This window comes from Rana temporaria, chromosome 4 (genome assembly GCF_905171775.1).
Source record: "Rana temporaria chromosome 4, aRanTem1.1, whole genome shotgun sequence".
Classification (NCBI taxonomy): Eukaryota; Metazoa; Chordata; class Amphibia; order Anura; family Ranidae; genus Rana; species Rana temporaria.
The window spans coordinates 47,486,989-47,513,026 of record NC_053492.1 but is presented as its reverse complement, the minus strand read 5'-3'; the positions used below and the strand labels follow the sequence as shown (position 1 = coordinate 47,513,026).

Genomic DNA, 26,038 nt, shown 5'->3' with positions numbered 1-26,038 from the left:
TGGGTTGTGGTAGGATCAAGCTCCTTATTCATTTAATGTCAGCCCTTTGGTGGGGTTGTGGGGCCTGGTGAGCAGAAAGTGACAATTGCCATTGAAATAGACTGTATTACACACATTGGCCCGGATTCAGAAAGAATTTACGTTGTCGTATCTATTGATACGCCGCGTAAATTCTAGGATGCATTCACTCAAGGATGTATTCAGAAAGCAAGATACGCCGAAATTTGGCTAAGATACGACTGACGTAAGTCTCTTATGCCGTCGTATCTTAGTTGCATATTTACGCTTCCGTAGATTTACGCGTAGAATATGTAATTTAGGTAGATACGCCGATTCAGAAACGTACGTGCGCCCGGGGCATTTTTTTACGTAGTTTACGTAAGGATTTTTCCGGCGTAAAGTTACCCCTGCTATATGAGGCGTAGCCAATGTTAAGTATGGACGTCGGGACAGCGTCAAAATTTCCCGTTGTTTGCGTAAGTCGTACGCGAATAGGGCTGTGCGTAACTTACGTACACGTCGTAGGCAGTGTTCGGCGTATCTCTAGCCGACGTGCGTTCGGCGCCTCATTTACATGGGGTCACGGATCATTATACTAAAACACGCCCACCTCCTTCCTATTTTGAATTAGGCGGGCTTACGCCGACCCATATACGCTACGCCGCCGTAACTAAAGGCGCAAGTTCTTTCAGAATACAGTACTCACCTTGCTAAGTTACGGCGGCGTAGCGCATATGAGATGCGCTACGCCCGCCTAAAGATACACTAATGTATCTGAATCTAGCCCATAAACACCATCCACTACCTTTTTTTAATCACCTAAGTTGTTATGCCATCAGGAGTGGCTTTACTATTCATTAAATTGCAACTGTTCAGTTGGGTTGTAGTAGGATCATCAACAGTGGCTCTCAGCTGCCACTCACCAGGCCCCACAACCCTACTATATGGTTGCAACTGGGTAAATGTGAATTGCAATACAAGCATAGAAATTTTTCCACTACCTACAGGTCATTCTCAAAAGATTAGAATATTGTGATAAAGTTCATTATTTTCTGTAATGTACTGATAAACATTAGACTTTCATATATTTTAGATTCATTACACACAACTGAAGTAGTTCAAGCCTTTTTATTGTTTTAATATTGATGATTTTGGCATACAGCTCATGAAAACCCAAAATTCCTATCTCAAAAAATTAGCATATTTTATCCGACCAATAAAAGAAAAGTGTTTTTAATAAAAAAAGTCAACCTTCAAATAATTCTGTTCAGTTATGCACTCAATACTTGGTCGGGAATCCTTTTGCAGAAATGACTGCTTCAATGCGGCGTGGCATGGAGGCAATCAGTCTGTGGCACTGCTGAGGTGTTATGGAGGCCCAGGATGCTTCGGTAGCGGCCTTAAGCTCATCCAGAGTGTTGGGTCTTGCGTCTCTCAACTTTCTCTTCCCAATATCTCACAGATTCTCTATGGGGTTCAGGTCAGGAGAGTTGGCAGGCCAATTGAGCACAGTAATACCATGGTCAGTAAACCATTTACCAGTGGTTTTGGCACTGTGAGCAGGTGCCAGGTCGTGCTGAAAAATTAAATCTTCATCTCCATAAAGCTTTTCAGCAAATGGAAGCATGAAGTGCTCCAAAATCTCCTGATAGCTAGCTGCATTCACCCTGCCCTTGATAAAACACAGTGGACCAACACCAGCAGCTGACATGGCACCCCAGACCATCACTGACTGTGGGTACTTGACACTGGACTTCAGGCATTTAGGCATTTCCCTCTCCCCAGTCTTCCTCCAGACTCTGGCACCTTGATTACCGAATGACATGCAAAATTTGCTTTCATCCGAAAAAAGTACTTTGGACCACTGAGCAACAGTCCAGTGTTGCTTCTCTGTAGCCCAGGTCAGGCGCTTCTGCCGCTGTTTCTGGTTCAAAAGTGGCTTGACCTGGGGAATGCGGCACCTGTAGCCCATTTCCTGCACATGCCTGTACACGGTGGCTCTGGATGTTTCTACTCCAGACTCAGTCCACTGCTTCCGCAGGTCCCCCAAGGTCTGGAATCGGTCCTTCTTCACAATATTCCTCAGGGTCCGGTCACCTTTTCTCGTTGTGCAGCGTTTTCTGCCACACTTTTTCCTTCCCACAGACTTCCCACTGAGGTGCCTTGATACAGCACTCTGGAAACAGCCTATTCATTCAGAAATTTCTTTCTGTGTCTTACCCTCTAGCTTGAGGGTGTCAATGATGGCCTTCTGGACAGCAGTCAGGTCGGCAGTCTTACCCATGATTGCGGTTTGGAGTAATGAACCAGGCTGGGAGTTTTTAAAAGCCTCAGGAATCTTTTGCAGGTGTTTAGAGTTAATTAGTTGATTCAGATGATTAGGTTAAGAGCTCGTTTAGAGAACCTTTTCATGATATGCTAATTTTTTGAGATAGGAATTTTGGGTTTTCATGAGCTGTATGCCAAAATCATCAATATTAAAACAATAAAAAGGCTTGAACTACTTCAGTTGTGTGTAATGAATCTAAAATATATGAAAGTCTAATGTTTATCAGTACATTACAGAAAATAATGAACTTTATCACAATATGCAATTTTTTTGAGAATGACCTGTATTTTCAGTTACCTGAATTCAGTTTCTCCTCAAGTTGAACTGGTTTTTACTTGTTTGAAATCTGTCTGCTTCAGTACTTGCGATTATTTATACTCTCGATACTCATGGTAACTTTTACACCTCATTTAAGCTGTCTAAAATCAATGTATTATTGTACATAAATAAACCCATGTCCCACTATTTTATTTGTCTTTGACTACTATTAAAGCCTGGTTGCAACTTTTGTGACCTAGTTGCTACTACAGTATCTAGGCCACTTTTATACTTTCTGAAAATGCTGGCTGTCACTGGATTTTGGTTGGGACCCCTCACCTTTTTTTTTTATTTTGGCATTGGGTTCACCTCAAAATCCAAGCCAAACTCTACATATTGGGGGGGGGGAGGGGGCACACACTGATTTTTTGATGTCGGTGTTCAGCCAAATAAGTTCCCCCCGGCGGATAAGGACCCCCCTGTACTGCGCAGGCATGGCGCCTGCGCAGTACGAACCTCAAACGAGCCTCTGAAAATAGGCAAACATGTAGAGCTGAGAGTCAGCTCTACACGGCGCATGCGCAATGACTATGACACATGCCGCACGCTCCCGATGCTAGTGCTACTCTGCAAAGGGCGGGGGTGATTTTAGCAATAAAGGATACGTCTTAGCGGGGAGTGTTAAAACAAATGAAGGGTGGGTTTTGCAATATCGATAGGCGGATTTTGCTAAGACGTGTACTTGATTGGTAAAATCACCCCACTCCTTGCAGAGTAGCACTAGCATCGAGAACGTGCGGCATGTGAAATAGTCATTGCGCATGGGCCGTGTAGAGCTGACTCTCAGCTCTACATGTTCAGCTATTTTCGGAGGCTCGGTTGAAGTTCGTACTGCGCAATCACCTCACCTGCGCAGTACAGGGGGGTCCTAATTCGCCGGTGGGAACATTTTCGGCAGAACATCGGCACTTGTTTGTTTACATTCTGCTGACAGCGAGAATTCCGCTGACAGCAAATGCGTCATGGCTGTTAAGTATGTGGTAGCCGCCATCTCCTTACCATCCAGCTATTCCAAATGAAAAAAAACAAATGCCTAAGATACAAAATTAATTCTGAAATTGAATTGGGTCTATTAACGAATGCACCCAAAACTAAATTCTTAAATTAATGAATGCATCTGACTCTAAACGAAAATTTGAGGCGTGCACATGTCTAATGTAGGCTGCACGCATTGTCACTGCTGATTCACAAATCATTCATAAACACTGCGAGACCTCCAGACATCTCATTATACATATTTTAACATCACATTGAATATTGCTTTCAATGTAATTTAACTTTTCTACTTCCCTTTTCCAATACTAAGAAATATTTGGGCCTTTGTTACCAAAGCTTCTGAATTGAACATTACATCTTACTAAACACACAAGGCCCATGCTTCATTTACGTCAACAAAAAACCTGTTGTCCACCTGAAAATGGGCCTTCCACTAAAGTGGAAGGAGTTCGGGCCTCACTGACCAACTGGGAAGTCTGAAGATTGGGCATGCTGACAAACCGGGAAGACTGAAAAAACACTGGGCACACTGACCAACTAGGAAGATTGTAGAAGACTGGGCACACTGACCAATTTGGAAGATTGTAGGGGACTGGTCACACTGACCAACTGGGAAGATTGAAGAGACCGGACACACTGTCCAACTGGGAAGAATATAGAAGACTGGGCACACTGACCATCTTGGAGGATTGTAGAGAATGGGGCACACTGACAAACTGGGAATATTGTAGAAGACTGGGCACACTGACCAACTGGAAAGATTGTAGAGACTGGACACACTGTCCAACTGGGAAGAATGTAGAAGACTGGGCACACTGACCATCTTGGAGAATTGTAGAGAATGGGGCACACTGACAAACTGGGAATAGTGTAGAAGACTGGGCACACTGACCAACTAGGAAGATTGTAGAAGACTGGGCACACTGACCAACTGGCAATATTGTAGAAGACTGGGCACACTGACCAACTAGGAGGATTGTAGAGAATGGGGCACACTGACAAACTGGCAATATTGTAGAGACTGGGCACATTGACCAACTAGGAAGATTGTAGAACACTGGGCACACTGACTAACTAGGAATATTGTAGAACACTGGGCATACTGACCAACTAGGAAGATTGTAGAACACTGGGCACACTGACCAACTAGGAAGATTGTAGAGACTGGGCACACTGACCAACTAGGAATATTGTAGAACACAGGGCACACTGACCAACTAGGTAGATTGTAGAGACTGGGCACACTGACCAACTAGGAAGATTGGGCACACTGACCAACTGGGAAGATGGTAGAGACTGGGCAGACTGACCAACTGGGAAGATTGTAGAGACTGGGACCACTGATCACATGGGAAGATTATAGTGACTTGTAGAGACTAGCGTGGGGAAGGGTACTATCTACAGATAAGTGTATTTATGACACGTGAATTGTAGGTGAAAGTAGAAGGCACCACAGGAAGAATACACACACATACACCCACCACATATATGTGTGTGTGCTCCTCACAGACAGCATTCCTAGTAGTGATTAAACATGGGTCTCCAGCACTGCAATGCTACCAGAGTTATCAGACATGGTGTAAATACCTGTAGAGTACTGAATGTCTTTCACTAATGGGGTCACACTCAAAAGAGGCTGGAAGGAACAAGAACCTGAACATCTGGCTGAGACGTCATTCACATGAACAGTGACCTGCATATGAAGAATAGCACCACATCATTACCTTTATTACTACTACTAAACACTTAGTTTAAATCAGCTAAACACATTCCTTGTGCTTCAAAACAACACATGTGTAACATTTTACGGTCTGTTTTCGTTAGAAAGCAGCCATAACCTAAGCAGAAATGCCTGTCTACATGTTTTAGAGAAGGCCACTTCCACTCAGTTGAGAAGCAGTGGTCTCTATACAGAGGTCTGACACACCTCTGCACAGTCGGAGTCAGAGCTCTCCACTCAGCAAACGTCATGTCTCCTGCTGGTTGGAGCATTTTAGGTTTGACTCCACGGGGGCGTGCCAGACCTCTGCAGAGAGACCACTGCTTCCACAGAGAGAGATAGAGACCCTAGCTCTAGCATGATGCTGAGGTTGTGGCTGCTTTCTTTAGAAAATGAAGAGATTTAAACTGAAAGTTCATTTGAGCTCCAATTTGAGCTACAATGTCAAATATATAACAGACCAAGCATTTTTTTTAAAGATACATAATTGTTCAGAAATCCTTTTCTTAAGGTCTACATGTTCTTTATGTAGCACACACCACGTAGGACCCCACTTGACTTTGAAACATCTTCAGGGACAACTGCTAGTATATACAGTCCTATATACAGCTCCTTTCCTTCTTCCAGCACTTCACTTGCTTGCAGAATCACCAGTGGTGTCACTCTGTAAAAATCTGTAGCACTGGTCCATTAAAGGCAGGGATTCGCAGCCCCTAAACTTGTAGGGTGTAGGGTGACACCACTAACACATTTATTGCACATCCTCTTGTGGTCACTGGTCCCAGCACCACCTCTTCAGGCCATGCCAGCCTTCCTGGCTGCAGAAGCCTCTTTCACTAGCCCTCCTGGCTAATTCACCACAGTCCTCCTGACTGACGCTCCCAGTCCTCCAGACTGACACTCACCAGTTCTCCCAGACTGAAGCCTCATACACACGACCGGCAGAGCTTTTTGCAGAGAAAACCATTCGTGTGTATGGTTTCTCGTCGAGAAAACTGTCGCGAATCTCAACGAGAAAAAAAGAGAACCTACTCTCTATTTTCTCGTCGGGGAAAACTGTTGTGATTCTCGTCGGGCTGGTTTACGATGAGAAAAACGTTTGTGTGTATGCTTTTCCGAGTCTAAAAAAAACGTGCATGCTCAGAATCAAGTATGAGATGGGAGCGCTCCTTCTGGTAAAACTTGCCTTCGTAATGGAGATAGCACATTCGTCAGCATTCTGAACAGCAGAAAATGATCTGAAAGCACGAAGACTGAAAAGCACGAATCGTTTCTCACCAAACTTTTAACTAACACGAGATTAGCAAAAGGAGCCCAAGGGGTGGCACCATTGGAATCGAACTTCACCTTTAAACTGCCGTCGTACATGTTGTACGTCACCGTGCTTTAGACCAATGAGGTTTTGGATTGACAGTGTGTATGCAAGGAAAGCTAGACAAGAATCCCGTCGAGAAAAACATCCTTGTTTTCCCTGACGAGATTCCTGGTCTCGTGTACGAGGCTTGACAGTGTGTATGCAAGGAAAGCTAGACAAGAATCCCATCAAGCTAGACAAGAATCCTGTTGAGAAAAATGTGTTTTTTTCCTGACGAGATTCCCGGTCGTCTGTACGAGGCTTTACTCTAAGGAGATCTTCCGGACATGCTGACTGTTTCCTGTTGTCCTCACACCTGTGCATCCAAGCAAGGATTCCCCTGTGTGTTGTAGATGGTCCTTCCAGTACCCAAGCCCCAGGCCTAAGGTCACCCCCCCAGACTAGGGGGCACCCTCAAGGGGCACCAACAGTCTCCCCAGTACTCCATCTCCATCTTCTACCCAACTGCCCCACTGGCATGACTCATGAGTATTTAAGAGGCACCCCTCACCAGCCCACTCTGCTGGGGATTAGCTGGGGTCCTTGCCAATACTCCAAGAAACTCCTCCTAAATGCCACCCTCTGCTTCTGGAAGCTTCCCTGAGGTTACAGAGAGCAGGGGGAGTTACCAGAGGTGTTGTTTGCTGAGTCATCCAGCCTCTCTCAGTCACTCATCCCTGACCCAGATTCAACCCAGACCTCAGGCCAATTTACCTACTTAAACAACTATGTAAACTCTATCTAGCACGCTAGAGGGTGCTACATTTAAATATATTTAGCAATGCTGACTCAACTATGGCTCATTGAAAAATGGGGCCTAAAACTAAGATTGGGACTTTCAATTGAGGCAATAACTAGCATGCCTCCATCCCCGATAGGTTGAATGTCAATGCCACGCTTCCACGCTCGACGGGTGACGTCACTTGTGACGCCGCGATGCGGGCGTGGATTATCCATCTGCGGCTAGTACGAGGAGGGCTTGCGCGCCAACGCCAGGCACGTTACTGCCTGGACGGCGATGCGGGTCTTCCCCCCTATCTACGCTGCGTGGCGTTCATTGGCCACTTTTGGTATACGGCCGCTATATATACTTACCCATATTGAGCCATCACTTCGGATTGTATCATCTTCATGGGACCCTACACACTTTATGGTGCCACCTCTTGATCCACCCTCGCTGGGTAGGTACCTACGGTGCAGTGCTTTCACTATCACACCTGCACCCTTACTATCTTTTTGACTTATGCTTATCTTGAACATGCTGGTGCATGTCTTTATTCACATGTTTACCTTTCCAACTTTACACTTCACTTCCTACCCACTATTTTTGGTGCAGTGCTTCCATTACCTCTGGGTTTTACCACAGACTTTATCAATTCTACCACTGTTGACATCCACTATCCGATGTTCATGGCCAATACTGTTTACTGTTGCTGCTACTGCCGTGCCAAGGTGTCACCAATTCAGCTCCCGGGGACGATGCTAATTATAGCTGCCCCTCTCTTACAGTACCATCTTATGATTCTACCCATTTTACCATAACTAGGTGAGAGTGTTTGGGACTATTATTGTTCCCCTCTTTTCTATGTTCCCTATTATGTCCATTACTTTACTATGGCATTTCTTTCTCTATTATAGATACCCGTACACTGTGTATCTGCTCCTGATGAGTGTTAAAGTGAACACGAAACGCGTAGAGCCATTATACGATGATATGTCACAGTGTACATGTATAATATTTACCCTCTAACATTGCAATTTTATGAACCAACTCATTTTTATTTATTTTTTCTATGCTACCCCTACAAAGCCGGTTCTCATGTACCAGATGCCCTACTATGAGTACCTATCATAGACCATCATGTACCCTCTTGTTTCCTCTAGAATTATGTACCTAGACCCATTACTATTATGCATTACCATGTATGTTTTGTTGGACTAATTTGTACTATTATATAATTTCTAGGTGGTTACTAATTGTACCATTTTATCATCTTAATGTGTATATGTCATACCTCCTTTGTTTGTATAATAAATATTTTTTACCATATGTTTTTGGTTCATATGCCAGTGATGTTCTTCCTTAAAGTCCCACCCTTAGTTTCTCTCATTCAACTATGGCTCAGCTTAGACACCATTTACCTGAGGAAGGGGGTTTGCAGATGCTAACATATCACCAAATATTGGCCATATAAACACTCCACCATCAAAAACCACCCGTGTTATAACTGTGGTGTTCAGTCCTGTAAGCTTGTCTGCAGTAACCTGTGTCAACAAAAGAAACAACATACCAGTTTATTTATGGTAAAATAATATAGCACAAAGCCAACAAAATACAGGGCAAGCTCTGCCATGACTGTGGAATTAGAAGACTGTGCAATTACTAAGGTATTGTATAAGGGATGTGCACTGTATGGATTGTCTTCTGCTCAGCATTCTGGCAACTCTGCAAACATTTGCACATTCACAAGCCCAGCAGGGCTGAATCTAGAGTATCTGATCTAGGGGGGGGGGGGGCAGTTAAAAAAGTCAGGGGGCTTAATTGTGTGTGATCTGCTAAAGACAAATAGTGTGGTTATATATTAATGTTTGGCAAGCTCTGGTCTGAACATCAGAACATTGATCTACATAAGCATGTGAGGCTCTGTGCAAGCCGCAGCAGTGTAGACAGGTTCAAGTCTGCACACTCAATTTTAGGAGGATGAATGGGAAGGGGGTGACTGGCATAGCAGCTGTTTTGTACTTACACATTTCTGCTTCTCCAACAAAGGGGTTGATTTGCTAAAAGTGGATTGTGCAAAATCTGATGCAACTGTGCATAGAAACCAATCAGATTCCAGCTTTTATTGTCAAAGCTTAAATTGGTTCTAACAGCTCTACGTTTTTTACCTTCATGCATTCTATGCATGAAGGTAAAAAAACTTCTCTGTGCACCAGGCCTCCCCAGCCCCCCATAATACTCACCTGAGCTCCATCTCACCATACTCACCTGAGCTCCATCTCCATTCAGCGATGTGCACAAGAGCCTCTGCTCTCCAGGGATTCTCACTCCTTATTGGCTGAGACAGCAGCAAGAGACACTGGCTCCCACTGCTGTCAATCAAAGCCAGTGAGCCAATGAGGAAAGAGAGGGGGTGTGTGAATGGACATGCAGAGCCACGGCTCAGGAACAAGCATGCTTGAGTGTACCCATTGCAAGCTGCTTTCTCTGGGGGCATTTAGCAGCAGGGAAGTGCCAAGGGTGCCGGTGAGGGACTTGAGAAAAGGAGGATCCTGGCTGTTCAGTGCAAAACCAACACACATAGCAGGTGAGAATTACATGTTTTTTTTTCTAAAGCCTTTAGAATTATTTGAATTTACCAAGCTGACGTTACCATGCATAGCTGCATCAGATTTTTAGTTTTGTTGCAAGTAAGCTAGGATTGTTTTTGATCTACGTCAGATTTTGCACTCTCCTATTTTAGCAAACCAACCCCATAGCATTTTGGTACATTGGTTAGCAATGATGCACTGCAATACCAGAGTCCTGGTTTTAAATCCCAACCCCAGGACTTAGAAAGTGGGGCCCCCCCAATGCTCAGTATGTCTAGGGTTGCCAGAATAAGGAGAATACCTTGTTCTTCACTCCAGCAGGATCCTTCCAGTGGTGCAACCAGTGCACTACAACATCCTTTCTAAGCTGCAGTCAGGCACACTTACCCCCCACCATGTGCCAATAGCCTTTATTTGTACATGATGACACAGAGGGACCCCTAACAGACTCGAACTTCAGCAAGTGGAGGACAGTGCTAGAGACAGCAAGAAAGGGTGAATGGATAAGCAATCCTGCCTTTTCCTGTACCTAAAAAGCATAACAAGCATTTAACCCTGGGGGGATGCATTGCAAGGGTGGATTTTCTAATTCCTGGAGGTAGACTTAAATTCCAATCAACCTGTATCTGCCTGAGATTTTTTAATTATTCCTGAGTTTTGTGGGTCTCTTACCACAACCCAAAAACACACTGGTGGTAAATAAATAGTTAAAAAAACTAGCCATATTGCTTGGCTGCTTGTTATTTCTTGTAGCCAGAATACAGAGAGCACCTAACATGATTAGTAGGATTATACCTATAGAAGTCTGTGCTGTGGGACTTCCTCTGTCCATGCTATCTGCCTCAACAATCACATTAAAGCCTAACTTTTGTCTTTTTTAGTTTTCAGTGGAGCGCCAAGAGGTATTTATGTATTTCTGATGCCCCATTTCGAGAGATTTTCCATAAATTCCTGATGTGGTAAAAAAAAAAAACACCTTTACCAACGCTTTACCAACCAGCATTCGGTTGGAGGAGAACCACTTGGCGTTCAGGAGAAAGATCAAGACTCATCTCTTTTGATACCAAAGGAGACAGGAACAACAAGCGCCCAGAGGCGATTAAGTTTGCATGTGCTGCGCTATATAAGTTTTCATTCATTCACCTTATCATAGGTTCTAATTCCGGATTTCTCAGCCAGGTTTTTATGGAAACCAAGGTTCCTCCAGAGGTTCCAAGGGGTTACATGAGCAATCAGTATTTCTACCCTTCAGATAAGTTCCCACTGACACCATTGATCTATTTAGCTATCTGTAATGGAATAATTCTTCCCAATGACCACAAGTGTAAGGTGTATTCTTCCCATCACACAAATGTATCATGAGTTGTAGATATAGTAATTTTTAGCATGGGGTCCCTAAGACCGGAAAGTTATTTCAAGGTTTCCTTTGTGTTAAAACGGTTGAGAAAGGCTGATCTAGTTCCTTCCCACACTCTAATGCCGCGTACAGACGATCGGACATTCCGACAACAAAACCGTGGATTTTTTTCTGACGGATGTTGGATCAAACTTGTCTTGCATACACACGGTCACACAAACGTTGTCGGAAATTCCAAAAGTAAAGAACGCAGTGATGTACAAGACGTACGACGAGCCGATAAAAATTAAGTTCAACAGGCAGTTCGGCTCTTCTGCTTGATTCTAAGCATGTGTGGAGTTGTGTGCATTGGAATTGTGTACAGCTCTCAAATTTTTGTTGTTGGAAATTCTGACAGCAAATGTCCGATGGAGCCTACACACGGTCGGAATTTCCAACAACAAGCTCCCATCGAACATTTGTTGTCGGAAATTCCAATCGTGTGTACGAGGCATATCACATTTTGACTGGAGTTGGGCTTTAATTCCAGTCTAACATCAGAGGAACTGCAGTGGGTGTGTTTAGGATTTCCTTTAATGCATTACAAGCAGGGGTTCCCAGATCACCAGATTACTGGCAGAGGGTTAGTAGGGTGGACTGATGCACTACTGCAGTATCTGGAGCAGAATCTGAAGCCCTAAACAGCAAGGCTTTGTTCCATGTAGACATCTCAAGGTTTACTTTTACATTGAGCCCAAAGCGCACCAATTAATCAGGCAAGCATGGCTGAGAATAAGGCAAAAGCAAAATATCAAAAACATACCTGGATGAAATTTGGTAAGTCTCCGGTCATATTAGTCCAATACAAGGTCCAAACAATGTGATGGCAAGAATTCACATCCCTGGTGACAGTGAAGTCTGTGGCATTGATATATTGAAGTGTGACATCATTGACATTACTAATGATTATTTCCCGTAGTTGTAGCGGGGAGATGTGTACTGGTATTCCTTTAAAAGCAAAATACAGGTGTAGTTATTGGGGTGAATGATCTTCTCATCAATTCAAACTCTGTGACAGTACAAGGGGTTGGAAGCAAATAACAGCATGCCCGAGTAACTCTTCAAAGTACTCACAGAGGGAAATGTATTGTGCAACTCAGCAAAAAGAATAAATAAAGTTAGATGAAAATTAGACTGCCTTTCATTTAGCAAAGTATATGCAACCGTTTGTTTTGTATTTCAGACCCCGAGCCTGCAATCCGATTCCTGGGCAGAAGGCAGGTTTAACACTGAAGATGAGGCAGAATTTTACTTCTAACATGCGCATAATTAGGAAGTGGTCAGGGTCAGGTTTTATTTTGTCGTAATGCTACATTAGATTAGAACAACAGAGGGAGCAATTTATGAATGAAGATGAAGTCATATAGTAAATCTGTCACATATTCTGTCTCCCTGTTTCAATGTAACAATGCCTGCTGTGCAACAGAGATGTTTCATCACGTCAAAAGTGCTTAAAGTTTAGAAATTTAGGATAAGCAAATATTGTCTAAAGAGTCATATGCATTTTAAAGCTGTCCATAGATGGATCCAAATTTGGCCAGTTCAGCACGAAATGGCCAAATTTCCATCCATTCATGGCCTCTCCCGCTTAACCAAATTCAACCTAACAATCAACTTCTGTCCAAGGGGACGGCTGGAAAAGTTTTGGCAATCAGCGGCAGCAGCCGATTAGCTACAGCCAGCCACTGATAAGTTGTTTTTTTACAGCAGAGAAGTCCTGTTGTCAAAATACAATGGAATAGTGATTAGGATTCCTCCATCCACCTTACATGTGTGGATGGAGGAATCTGTTTGGACTAATCAAAAAAAAAAAAGCAAGGCATCTATGGCCAACCTTATATGCTTTGTGCATTTCTTCCCGATCTGTGCAATCCTCCAGTGTGAAACTTTTATGTTGATTGCTAAATAGCAGGGGCAGCCCGTCCATTAAGGACACACAGGCGCTTCCCCCCTTCACCTCCCCTATGCATGTGTCCGGGCCCATTCAGGACACCGGCACATGGATTCCAATGGTGAGGGGCTGTTTTTTTTTAAGCACCGATTAGAGCCAGAGGCTCTATTGGGCTTTAATATAGGGTAGGCACGGGTCACAGAGAGTGCACTCTGAGCCCACCCAGGTCTGTTAAAACAGTGAATCAATATTCGCTGTTGTAACAATGATCTTCCTCCCGGCCAATCAGGAAGTGGGTTTTTACACTGGTTACTCGATTGGCTGAAAGGACAGGCAATCCTATAGGATGCCTAGGAGGAGGAGGGGAGGAGCTGGAAGCCACCATGGAGGACTTAGAGCAGAGCCGCTGAACCACACTGCCTGCCAGCTGCCATGATGGGGTAAGTGCTGGACTGACCATCAAACAGCAGGGGGATTTGGGTGCCACTTACGGGGGCGGGGGGAGTGTTTGGTTGTTTAGCTGCCACCGTATCCCCCCCAAAAAAAAAAAAAACACCAGTCGCCATTGCTAAATAGACTGTTCACAAGGGAATTTCCAATCATGTGCAAGCAAAGATACAGTTTTTTTGGTTCCCTGCATGTTATTGGATATTCTTTGCAAAGAGAAATGTCACCACATTCACTAAACTCAGGGAATATTTCCTTGCAAAATGCAACTTCTCTTGCAAAGTGAACAGCCTATTTGCCTTTAGTATATCAACCCTTGTGCAGGAGCTTCCTGTAATAAAGACTGGTCATTGCCTCCCTATGGAATTCTGTTTGTTGAATAATGTGCATTCACCAATTCCCGTTAAAAAGGTAAAAATTTGAACACTCACTTAAAGCGGTGGTTCACCCTTAGAGGGCACTTTTCAGCCTTAGATTCCTGCTCGTTTTTACTAGGGGAATCGGCTATTTGTTTTAAAATATGTGCAGTACTTACCCGTTTACGAGACGCATCCTCTCCGTCGCTTCCGGGAATGGGCTGCGGGAATGGGCGTTCCTTCTTGATTGACAGTCTTCCGAGAGGCTTCCGATGGTCGCATCCATCGCGTCACGATTTTCCGAAAGAAGCCGAACGTCGGTGCGCAGGCGCAGTATAGAGCCGCACCGACGTTCGGCTTCTTTCGGCTACGAGTGACGCGATGGATGCGACCGTCGGAAGCCTCTTGGAAGACTGTCAATCAAGAAGGAACGCCCGCTCCCGAAGACCCATACCCGGAAGCGACGGAAGAAGATGCATCTCGAAAACGGGTAAGTACTGCTCATATTTTAATACAAATAGCCGATTCCCCTAGACCGAACGAGCAGGAATCTAAGGGGAGAAAAAAAAAAATTTAATAAATGGGTGAACTCCCGCTTTAACTCCAGGCTAAACTAATATAGTCTAAATACAAGAGTCATGTGTATTATTCCTTGACCCTTGGTGTGCTTTGTGTATTTTTCCCAGATCTGTGCACTAATCCAGTGTGAGACTTTACCTAAAGACCACTTACTGCTGTTCTCTCTTGTGCAGCATGGCTGGTCTTGTCTCCGCCCCCTCCTGTAGTTTTCTCCTGGGCCACTCCCACAGCTCTTTCCTCTGTGATGCTTATGGAATAACTCAGATCCCTTCATCAGGCTTTATACATGTATAAGGCCTAACAAAGGGATCTAAGTTATCCCAAAAGCTTGCAGCTTTAACTACTTGCCGACCTGCTGCCGCAGTTCTACGGCGGCAGGTCGGCTCCCCTACGCGAGAGCCCGTACAATAACGTTGGCTCCTCCCTGACTCCCGTGCGGGTGCCCGGCAGGCGCGATTGCCGCCGGGCACCTGCGATTTCTCGTTACAGAGCGAGGACCAGGAGCTGTGTGTGTAAACACACAGCTCCCGGTCCTGTGTCAGGGGGAGAAATGCTGATCTTCTGTTCATACAATGTATGAACAGCGATCAGTCAGACACCCAGGGAACATACTTAACCCCTTCACTGCCCCCTAGTGTTAACCCCTTCCCTGCCAGTGGCATTTTTATAGTAATCCAATGCATTTTTATAGCACTGATCGCTATAAAAATGCCAATGGTCCCAAAAATGTGTCAAAAGTGTCCGAAGTGTTCGCCATAATGTCGCAGTACCGAAAAAAAATCGCTGATCACCACCATTACTAGTAAAAAAAAAAATATTAATAAAAATGCCATAAAACTACCCCCTATTTTGTAAACGCTATAACTTTTGCGCAAACCAATCAATAAACGTTTATTGCGATTTTTTTTTACGAAAAATATGTAGAAGAATACGTATCGACCTAAACTGAGGAAAAAATATGTTTTTTTTATATATTTTTGGGGGATATTTTTTTTTCTTTTTTTTTTGGGGGGGGGGGGGGTATTTATTATGGTAAAAAGTAAAAAATATTATTTTTTTTCAAAATGTTAGCTCTTTTTGTTTATAGCGCAAAAACTAAAAACCGCAGAGGTGATCAAATACCACCAAAAGAAAGCTCCATGTGTGGGAACAAAAGGACGCCAATTTTGTTTGGGAACCACGTCGCACGACCGCGCAATTGTCACTTAAAACAACGCAGTGCCGAATCGCAAAAAGTGCTCTGGTCTTTGACCAGCAATATGGCCCGGGGGTTAAGTGGTTAACAAATCAAGTTTGCCATTAAAGGGTATCACTTAAACTCCAAATTGTCTGAATTAATCGAAAGCTAACAAGACACAACACTCTATTGCCTTCACTGTAGTATTATTACTTTTATTTTAGCATTCGGAATATTGTATCTTCACCTACCTGGAATGATTGTGTTGGATAAGCTTATGGAAAAAGTTCCTCCAATTGGTGGGCTTGCTGCCTGAAGTCTTGTAACCACCAATGAAATCACTTCATTTTCTTGACTCAGTGTCTGCCTGAGCTGATCTGTTTCTGTATCTTCAGTGGCAGCTCCACTATATTTAAAGAAGCGCAAAAGAAGTCAAAATGAAGATTGTTTTGATGTCCAGCACCTTTCTTTTACATTTTCTTTTTTTTCTTCCCACTTTTTGTTTCTGTCACTGTTTCTTATTTAGTCAATGTTAGCCAGATTCAGGTAGGGCGGCTTAATTTTGTGCGGGCGTAGCGTATGTTATTTACATTACTCCGCCGCAATTTAGAGAGTGCAGTATTCACAAAGCACTTGCTCCTTAAGTTGCGGCGGCGTAGCGTAAATTGGCCGGCGTAAGCCCGCCTAATTCAAATGTGGAAGAGGTGGGGGTGTTTTATGGAAATTAATCGTGACCCCCATGTAAATGACGCTTCGAACGAACGGCGCATGCGCCGTCCGTGGACATATCCCAGTGCGCATGCTCCAAATCACGTCTCAAATAGTCAATGCTTTCGACGTGAACGTAACCTACGCCCAGCCCTATTCTGAATCGACTTATGCAAACAACGTAAAACGTGAAAAATGCGACGCTGTTCCGATGTCCATACTTAACATTGGCTACGCCATCTTTTTGGTGGTTTATCTTTAGGCCTGAAAACGCCTTACGTAAACGGCGTATCTTTACTGCGACGGGCGTGCGTACGTGAATAGGCGTATCTTGCTGATTTACATATTCTAGGCGTAAATCAGCGTACACGCCCCTAGCGGCCAGCGTAAATATGCAGCTAAGATACGATGCCGTAGGAGACTTACGCCGGTCGTATCTTAGCAACATTTAAGTGTATCTCAGTTCGAGCATACGCTTAAATATACGACGGCACGGATTGGGACTTACGGCGGCGTATCTACTGATACGCCGTCGTAACTGTACCTGAATCTAGCTATGTGTCTTTGTCATTGAGATTACTAGGCTTGCAATTATTTCTTATAGAGTTGCCGCTTTCCATACTAGTTTATTTTTCACAGCAGTGACAGAAGTTTTGGACGCAATCTGATTGATGCAAATTAGTTTCGGCACCAGGGCCGGACTTATTTTTTTTCTCCCCTAGGCCAACTACTTTGAGACACTTCTACCATATCCATGACTATGTTTGGTACTGCTTTTCCTCCAACATGTGCACACTATGGGATTGATTTACTAAAACCGGAGAGTGCAAAATCTGGTGCAGCTGTGAATGGTAGCCAACCAGATTCTAACTTTAGCTTGTTCAATTAAAGGCTCTTGATTGGATAGATTGATAGCAGCGCAGCCATTCGCTACCGCTGCTGTCAAACAAATCCAATTACACGGGCGCTGAGAGGCGGGGCTGAGTCCGGCATTTTGTGTCTATAGACGCAAATGCTGGACTCGGGAGCGCATCCACAAGGTAACCCCCCCCCCCCCGGGAGAGCGATTCTCCCTCCCAGGGGGTTTACCGATGCGGGATGGAGTCGCGAGCACCACCAGGGGACACCAGAAGACGATGATTGGGGCCACACTGTGCAAAACGAACTGCACAGTGGAGGTAAGTGCCATATGTTCCTGTTTTATCCCTATCCATTATGAAGTCTCAATCACCCCATTACAAAAATAGGCATTTTAATGAGTTCCCCAAATTTTGTTGCGTTTGCTATGGTTTAAAAATGTTTAAGATTTAGCAGGGATAGTTGCAGTTCCAGCAGGTATGTGTAGCAAGGTCCCAGGCCTCCTTTAGTCTAATGAGAACCTCCAGAGCCAAGGATAGCTGACATCCTTCTGTAAAGAGTGGGTTGCAAGGCATGATGGGTGTAATGTAAGGTAGATTCATGGGCGCTAGACACTTATTGAATGCAAAGAGATTTATTTTCTCTTGAACAGAACCGAACAGTGGGTTTAGGGCCAAGACACCTTGAGGTAGTTGCAACGTCAATTGGCAGACTCTGAGACTTCTACAGGTAGACAGTCATGCAAGAAAAGGCATCCAGCAAGACACCACATCTGCATGTGCTGTCTCCTATGGCAACAGTCTTAGAACAGTTCCTAACACAAATTGTAACAAACTCCTTTACTTTTATACAGTCCATCCTTGTAGTTTCTCAGCCCACTTATCTCCCAGTCTCTCTCACTAGACTTGCTGATTCACTGCCACCGAATCCCGTGAGCTCCTTTAATCTTCTTACTTTAGTATCTTCCTCAAGTGTCATCCCCACTTCCCTGCTCGGTCCCTGGCTTGGCACTCCAGATACCCCTCAAGTGTCACCCCACTGACTGGGTCCCTGGCTTGGCACCTTCTGAAGTTTCCTGATTCTTCATTGTCCCTGATTGGTGAGAATACTGCTCCAGGACTTGCTTTAGCTACTCACTGTGGTCCCTTGTAACAAGATGGATGGCCCCTTAGTGGCGACAACTTCTCCTCTACCTCCGACCACGACAGATTCTCCAGCTGGCAAAACCGTCACTTCTGGTTGGACTGCCAGCCGCAATCCCAACCCTATGCTGCTCTCTTGCTTCTGGATAGGTTCTATTTTCCCGGGATAGGCCCAAACTCCAGCCTAGCAGCCCAGGCAGCACAACACACGTCCACCCAGACAGCAGTCCAGATGGCACAGAACCTAGATCACCTGACCTCACCTAAATATATAGGGTCTCCCAGCAGGCCAAGGGATTTAAGACAACCCCTGCCCATTGGCCAAGATACCCCATTTACTCCTAATCTGTCCTTGCTTTGCCCTTGTCTTATCTAATGCCACTGGGTACCCGGCCACCCAGTGGTAGAAGGGAGAGGTGCAGCAATTTCAGACTTAGGGTGAACTCAATTGATCCCTAATAATTGGCCAAGGCAAATACACCTGGCAGGTAAATTTAGGCGCAACCCTGCCTAAACATCAGAGTGCTACATATGCAAGACCCAGGAACCCAAGTGCAGCTTTCTCATCACTTAAAACCTTGTCATATTCATCATGTATTCCTCTACAGCAGGGGTCTTAAACTGGCAGCCCTCCAGCTGTTGCAAAACTACAAGTCCCATCAATCCTCTGCCTGTGGGAATCATGCTTGTGACTGTCAGCCTTGCAATGCCTCATAGGACTTGTAGTTTTGCAACAACTGGAGGGCCGCCATTTTGAAACCCCTGCTCTACAGTTTAATGTGAGGGTCTGGTGCATACTGTGTATATACTGTATATGTCCCCTTACCACAGCTCTATAAGAGGAAGGTTGACCCCACAGTTGGCCACCAAGGTAGTCACATTGAAGGAGGGGTAAGTTCCAGTAATAGATATGGATTCCAGAAGATGACCGCCTGGCTGTGCTGGTTTAGGATCCACTTGGTAAACTGTAAAGATAACAAGATGTTAGATAAACTTGTGTTTTCTATATTATAGACAATTCTCGCACGTGATGCCACAGCATTCACCTTATCAGAAGAGAAATAATATTCACTGTAAAGCACTAGATTTTTTGTAAAATTTTCCATGATGAACATTTTCAGATGTAAAATGTTCCAGTCTGTTAATAAGAAAGTAGTGAGAGAACCTGGGCCTAGAACAGACTTTAGCTTATTTGGATTTAAATCTTTTCATGAAGAGTGCAGAGTAAAATATGTATTTATCCTGGTTATGTATTCCCTGGCCATAGACAAGCCACCTATCTTATAAGTCTTTGTCATCAATCTGCTCACTCTAAAGACAAATAGCTGGATTCACGTAGATGGGCGTAACGTTAGGCAGGCGTAGCATATCGCATATACGCTACGCCGCCGTAAGTTAGAGAGGCAAGTGCTGTATTCACAAAGCACTTGCGTCCTAAGTTACGGCGGCGTATCGTAAATATGCCGGCCTAAGCGCGCCTAATTCAAATTGTGAAGAGGTGGGCGTGTTTTATGCTAATGAATTGTGACCCGACGTGATTGACGTTTTTTATGAACGGCGTCCGTGGACATATCCCAGTGCGCATGCTCCAAAATACGCCGCAAAGACTTATTGGTTTCGACGTGAACGTAAATTACGTCCAGCCCCATTCACGGACAACTTACGCAAACAACGTAAAATTTTCAAAATTCGACGCGGTTCCGACGTCCATACGTAACATTGGCTGCGCCATCCTTTTGGTGGAATAACTTTAGGCCTGAAAACGCCTTACGTAAACGGCGTAACTTTACTGCGACGGGCAAACGTACGTTCGTGAATAGGCGTATCTCACTGATTTACGCATTCTAGGCATAAATCAGCGTTCACGCCCCTAGCGGCCGGCCTAAATAGAAAGCTAAGATACGACGGCGCCGTCGTATATCTTAGCTAGATTTAAGTGTATCTCAATTTGAGAATACACTTAAATATACGACGGCTTCGATTCAGAGTTACGACGGCGTATCAACTGAATCTGGCTAATAGTTTGTTTGACATTGAGTTTTCCAGGCTAGCTTGGATTGCAGATGGAGTCTGACAATCCACCTAATATCTGTCAATTAATTTTTGTTAGTCTGTGTCCACCCATCACTGTCTGGGCCTATTAAATTCCCTATCCATCCATCACTTTTTTGTGTCTATCATCAATTACTGTCTATCAGAAACAGTTAATGTCATTTAGAATAAATGTACACCCCAAATGATGACATTCAGGTTGCTAAAGCTTGCATGACTGAGGCATGCGCAGATTACTGGGGCTCAGGCTTTCTGTAAAATAACCTCATTCCTTCCCCTCCAAGATTGACTGGACAACATATTTTTGGAGTCGAATGGCCATAGCAACCTTTTATTACAAATGAAATACAAATATCAATATAAACAATCGTAATGCATATAATACATTTTATACATAACCATTAAACCAAAAAAACTCAGCTTAATCCTACCTGGTCTAAGGTCTTTGAAGGGATATTTTCACTTGACCAACAGGTTGTATCTGTCACCCCATGAAAGGACCTGAGCCGCAACTTACACCAGCTCAGGAATAATTACCACTTACTTCCTACCAGGTACAACTAACTTAAAGGGGTTGTAAAGGTTCGTCTTTTATTTTCTAAATAGGTTCCTTTAAGCTACTGCATTGTTGGTTCACTTACCTTTTCCTTCGATTTCCCTTCTAAATGTTTTAATCTCTCACTTCCTGTTTCTCCTCAGTAAGCTTTCCACCATCATTTGAGTGGTGAAAAGTAATTTAGAACAGCTTACTGAACACCTTACTGAGGAGGAACAGGAAGTGAGAAATTTAGACAAAGAAAATAAAGAAAAAAAAAATTAGAAGGGAAATTGAAGGAAAAGGTAGCAACGCGCCAGCCAGAGCTCTGCTCCTCTCCTCCCCCCCTCTCCGGCGGGAGTCCTCATTGTTACGGTGGGCACCCGGCCATGACAGCTTTCGGCTTCACGGCCGGGCACTCACTGCGCATGCACGAGCGGCGCTGCGCTATCTGATTCGACAGGCGATCGCCTGGGACCTGTCACGTGTCCCAGGCGATCGCCTACAGGGAGGGGCCGCCAAAAGGCTATATGATGTATAGCCTTAGCAGCCCCTCGGCGGAAGGAGGAAGTGGGACAGGATGTCCCACTCCTCCTGAAGTCCCCACTCCCCCCCCAAAAAAATCATATGCCAAATGTGCCATGTAAGGGGGCGAGGAGTGGATTAAGCGGAAGTTCCACTTTTGGGTGGAACTCCGCTTTAAAATTAACCTATTTAGAAAATAAAAAACGAACCTTTACAACCCCTTTAAAACCATTGTTACCATTGTATTATTAGGAAGGGAAGGTACACCTATACCTCCAGATGGGCCCAACCCCCCTAATTCTCCATTATTATATCCAGCACCGCCTTCAAAGGTCCCATAGACCTCCCGCTGCTGCTACGACTAGTAAGAATTGAACCCATAAACGTGAATGGTCATGGAAAAAAAACACACCCCATCAAGAACTGCCCACTATTGAAACCATCCCAACCCCATACTACAAGAAATCTTGATAGGTAGCCCCCCAAGCAACAAACAAGCAAACCTTCCTGATTCTATGAGAAGTTCCGACTGAGCTCCGACAAGATCCTCCACCCCACTACTCCCTTACGAACACCCCCATCCCTCAGGACCCACCAATCCAGTAAGTGGATTAATACCTTCCCCCATCACACCACTATTCTCTCCGCCTCCACTGCCCACCCCAGTCATGCTGGCCACCCTCCTCCAAGTTGCACTTTTGCTCCAGCCATATGTTTTCTTTTTTTTCCTAAAATATTTTATTATAAAAAAAATACTCTTATAATCTCTTTGTAACCACTCACTGTCTACAGTTAGTCCAGCTATGGCTGCATGGCTTTTCCAGAATAAGTTTCGTGAAGGTGGCAACAGTGGATTATGCCAGCATAATAGGTTTTAAAATGGCCACCTGTAGTCTCCATCGCAAGCCCATGGGACAGGATGACAAAATAGATGCACAACTGAGATAAAAGGGACAAAAACTTTCATGGTAGGATCACCAGATGCTTTGAATCTGTTAGTCTGTGTCTATTTATCACAATCTGTGTCTCTAAATAGCTGCCAGTACAGTATGTGTTTGTCCATCACTTTTTGTCTAAGGCAGCCTTTATCAACCTTTTTAACTCCGGAGAGCTCTTAAAATACTTTTCCGACTCCAGGGAACCCCCTGCTAAAAATGACTATATCTACTTCTCATGATACATTAGTGTGATGGTCAGTGGGAAGAATGTTCCTTACGCACTTGTGGCCATTGGGAAGAATTACCTCTTTATTGATAGCTAAAAAGGTCAATGGTGTCAGTGGGGATGTAACTGAGAAACCAAAATTGCTCATTGCTCAAGGAACCCTAGCATTTCATGGAACCCTGGTTGAGAAACCCAGATCTAAGGTCTATTTTCATTTGTTTATGGCTTTCTAAGAGCAAATGGATAAATGTAAACCAAGGGCTAGATTCACAGAGAGATACGACAGTGTATCTCCTGATACGCCGTCGTATCTCTGACTTAGGCCGGTCGTATCTATGCGCCTGATTCATAGAATCAGTTACGCATAGATATGCCTTAGGCCCCATACACACGATAGAATCCATCCGCAGATAAATCCCAGCAAATGGGTTTCTGCGGATAGATCCTATGGTGTGTACACGCCAGCGGATCTGTTTCCGCGGAGAAATCTCCTCTGGGATGGATTCCAGCAGATCGGATATTTGCTGACATGCACAACAAATCCATCTGCTGGAATCCATTCCAACGGATGGATCCGCTCGTCTGTACAGACTTACTGGATCCATCCGTCCAAAGGGATTCCCCGCACGCGTCGTAATGATTTGACGCATGCGTGGAATTCCTTATATGACAGCGTCGCGCCCGTCGCCGCGTCATAATAGCGGCGACGGCGCGACACGTCATCGCCAGAGGATTTCAGCGTGGATTTCAATGCGATGGTGTGTACACGCCATCGCATAGAAATCTTCTGAAATCCTCGAGAGGATTTATCCGCGGATACGGTCCGCTGGACCGTATCTGCGGATAAATCCTCTCGTGTGTATGGGGCCTCAGATCCGACAGGTGTAATTGTGTTACACCGTCGGATCTTAACTGCAATTTAAAAATGGCCGCGGGGGCGTTCTCGCTGATTTACACTGAGAAATATGTAAATCAGCGAGATACAGCAATTCACAAACGTACGCGGACCCGACGCAGTGTTGTTACGACGTTTACGTAGCGGTTTTCCCGGCGTATACTTACCCCTGCTTCTATGAGGCGCAGCCAATGTTAAGTATAGCCGTCGTTCCCGTGTCGATTTTTGTTTTTTTCACGTCGTTTGCGTAAGTCGGTCGCGAATACGAATGGCCGTAATTTACGTTAACGCCGAAAACAATGACGTCCTAGCGACGTCATTTGGAGCATGCGCACTGGGAAATTTCGCCGCATGCGCAGTTAAATCGGCGCGGGGACGCGCCTGATTTAAATTGTACACTCCCCCTAGCCGCGGAATTTGAATTCCGCCCGGGGATTTACGATCCGCCGCTGCAAGTTTGGAGGTGTTTTGTGAATTACCCACTTGCCTCTCAAACTTGCGGCAGCGGATCTTAAATCACATAGATCACGCAGATCTAAAGATCCGCAGATCTATGTGAATCTAGCCCCAAGGCTTTAATAACTGCAGTAGGAGTGTTAAACATTTCCAAGAAATATTAGGCTAGGCACTAACAAGTTCTCGAAGGATAAAAGGGTGAAAGTTCACATTGTTCAAATAAGAAGGATGTCTATAAAACTCCATGGCTTCTACCTTTTATGCTTCCATTTGCAATGATTATCTCATCAATAAAATACCAATTGTTTTCCTCATTTTCTACTTGCATCAGAAGAATTTGATCCACGTGTATTGAAGATGGTCTATCGGCATCACCCAGTGTGTCTTGTACACACATCCAAAGATCCATACAGACAAATTTCCAGCTAGCATAGAAGATAAAAATTTTCATGACAAATGGAGGTACATCTTTAGGCCTTTAAGTCAACATCCTAAAGTGACATTCATGGTTGGATCATCATCCTTCAAAAATTGGTAAAAAATGCTCCTATCCTGTCAGAGGATCTTCTTCTTTGAAAAAAACAAGTCTACATACTCACCTAGCTGGATGCAGCATTGAACTGATGCACTGCATCTGCCCCCCGCCACCTCTATGATAAGAACCAAGCAATCAAAGATAGCTGATCACTCAGTTCTCAGTGAGCAGAAAGAGATGGTGACTGTCATTCACCGGCTTTCTGCACTGCCTTGCCAGTGCTCACTAGAGTGTCGGGCTGTGGAGGGGAAGGGAGGTGCTGGCTTAGCCTCTCAACAGCATGCTAAGAGGCTAAGCCAGCTGCCGGGCAAGCAAAAGTCAGGATTTGACCGGCTGAGTGATGTCAACCAACAATGAACTTTAGCCCTATGTTGCCTGAATCTGGGTCACAAGAATGCAGAATGAAGTGCACTCCTGTGTCCTATAGTAGAAGTATGGCCAAAAGAGCTTTGACCCTACTTCAAAGAAATGCGGTGACATTCAGAATATATCCCATGACTTACAAACAACATGATACAGCCTCACCAGTGGGTCTAAATGTTCTATCTTGTAATTTCCAAAAAATAAGCCTTTAGAAGAAATATGGAAAACCCATATTAGCCTAAGTTTATATAGCATATGTATATATACTGTATGTAGGTCCGGGGGTTTCCACAATTGCTTTATATCTAGGGATGAGCTTCGAGTTCGAGTCAAACCCATGTTCGACTCGAACATCGGATGTTCGACCGTTCGCCGAATTTCAAACACTATGGGCCGTTCACGCCAAATTCAAATGGCGTGTCACGGCACATAATTCACTGCGGCATCGCAGTGCATTGCTGGCTGATGATTGGCCAGGGTGGCTTTGGCCAATTATGTCTCAGGGGGTTTAGTACACGCCCCACACTATATAAGGCCGCCTGTGTGGCGGCCTTGTGTAGTGTGGTGTGGCGGTGGTTAAAGACAGAGAGAGAGACAGTGTCATTTATTTTGAGTTAGATAGAGCAGGCAGGCGAGTCAGGCCCCGTACACACGACCGAGTTTCTCGGCAGAATTCAGCCAGAAACTCGATCGGAGCTGGATTCTGCCGAGAAACTCGGTCGTGTGTACACTTTTCAGCGAGGAAGCCGATGAGGAACATGTTCTCTATTTCCTCGTTGTTCAATGAGGAAAGTCGGCCCGCCGAGATCCTCGGCGGCTTCAACACTGAACTCGACGAGGAACTTGATGTGTTTGGCACGTCGAGTTCCTCGGACGTGTGCACGGGGCCTCAGTTAGCTTCAGTTACAGTGTGAAGAGGATATATATGCA

The 26,038-nt window shown here is 44.6% G+C and overlaps 1 protein-coding gene across 1 annotated transcript; it reads right to left on the bottom strand.

Annotated features, from left to right (window-relative positions):
• Positions 1 to 5,031: 5,031 nt before the first annotated feature.
• Positions 5,032 to 24,631, bottom strand: LOC120936194 (fibrocystin-like). Its single transcript, XM_040348362.1, has 6 exons — positions 24,466 to 24,631; positions 19,410 to 19,548; positions 16,127 to 16,281; positions 12,189 to 12,373; positions 8,860 to 8,982; positions 5,032 to 5,336 (listed from the first exon to the last, which is right to left on the bottom strand). Exons 1-6 carry the CDS (start codon positions 24,617 to 24,619, stop codon positions 5,172 to 5,174), a joined length of 921 nt encoding a protein of 306 aa, XP_040204296.1. The 5' UTR covers positions 24,620 to 24,631; the 3' UTR covers positions 5,032 to 5,171.
• Positions 24,632 to 26,038: the final 1,407 nt, after the last annotated feature.

Excerpts from the sequence above, each read along its gene's own strand:
- LOC120936194 (XM_040348362.1), bottom strand. The coding sequence starts at position 24,619 with ATGGATCTTTGGATGTGTGTACAAGACACACTGGGTGATGCCGATAGA. Across the intron at positions 19,549-24,465 it reads TGCAAATGGAAGCATAAAAG|TTTACCAAGTGGATCCTAAA; the intron begins GTAGAAGCCATG and ends TTATCTTTACAG. Across the intron at positions 5,337-8,859 it reads CTGCAAACCCCCTTCCTCAG|GTCACTGTTCATGTGAATGA; the intron begins GTAAATGGTGTC and ends CTTCATATGCAG.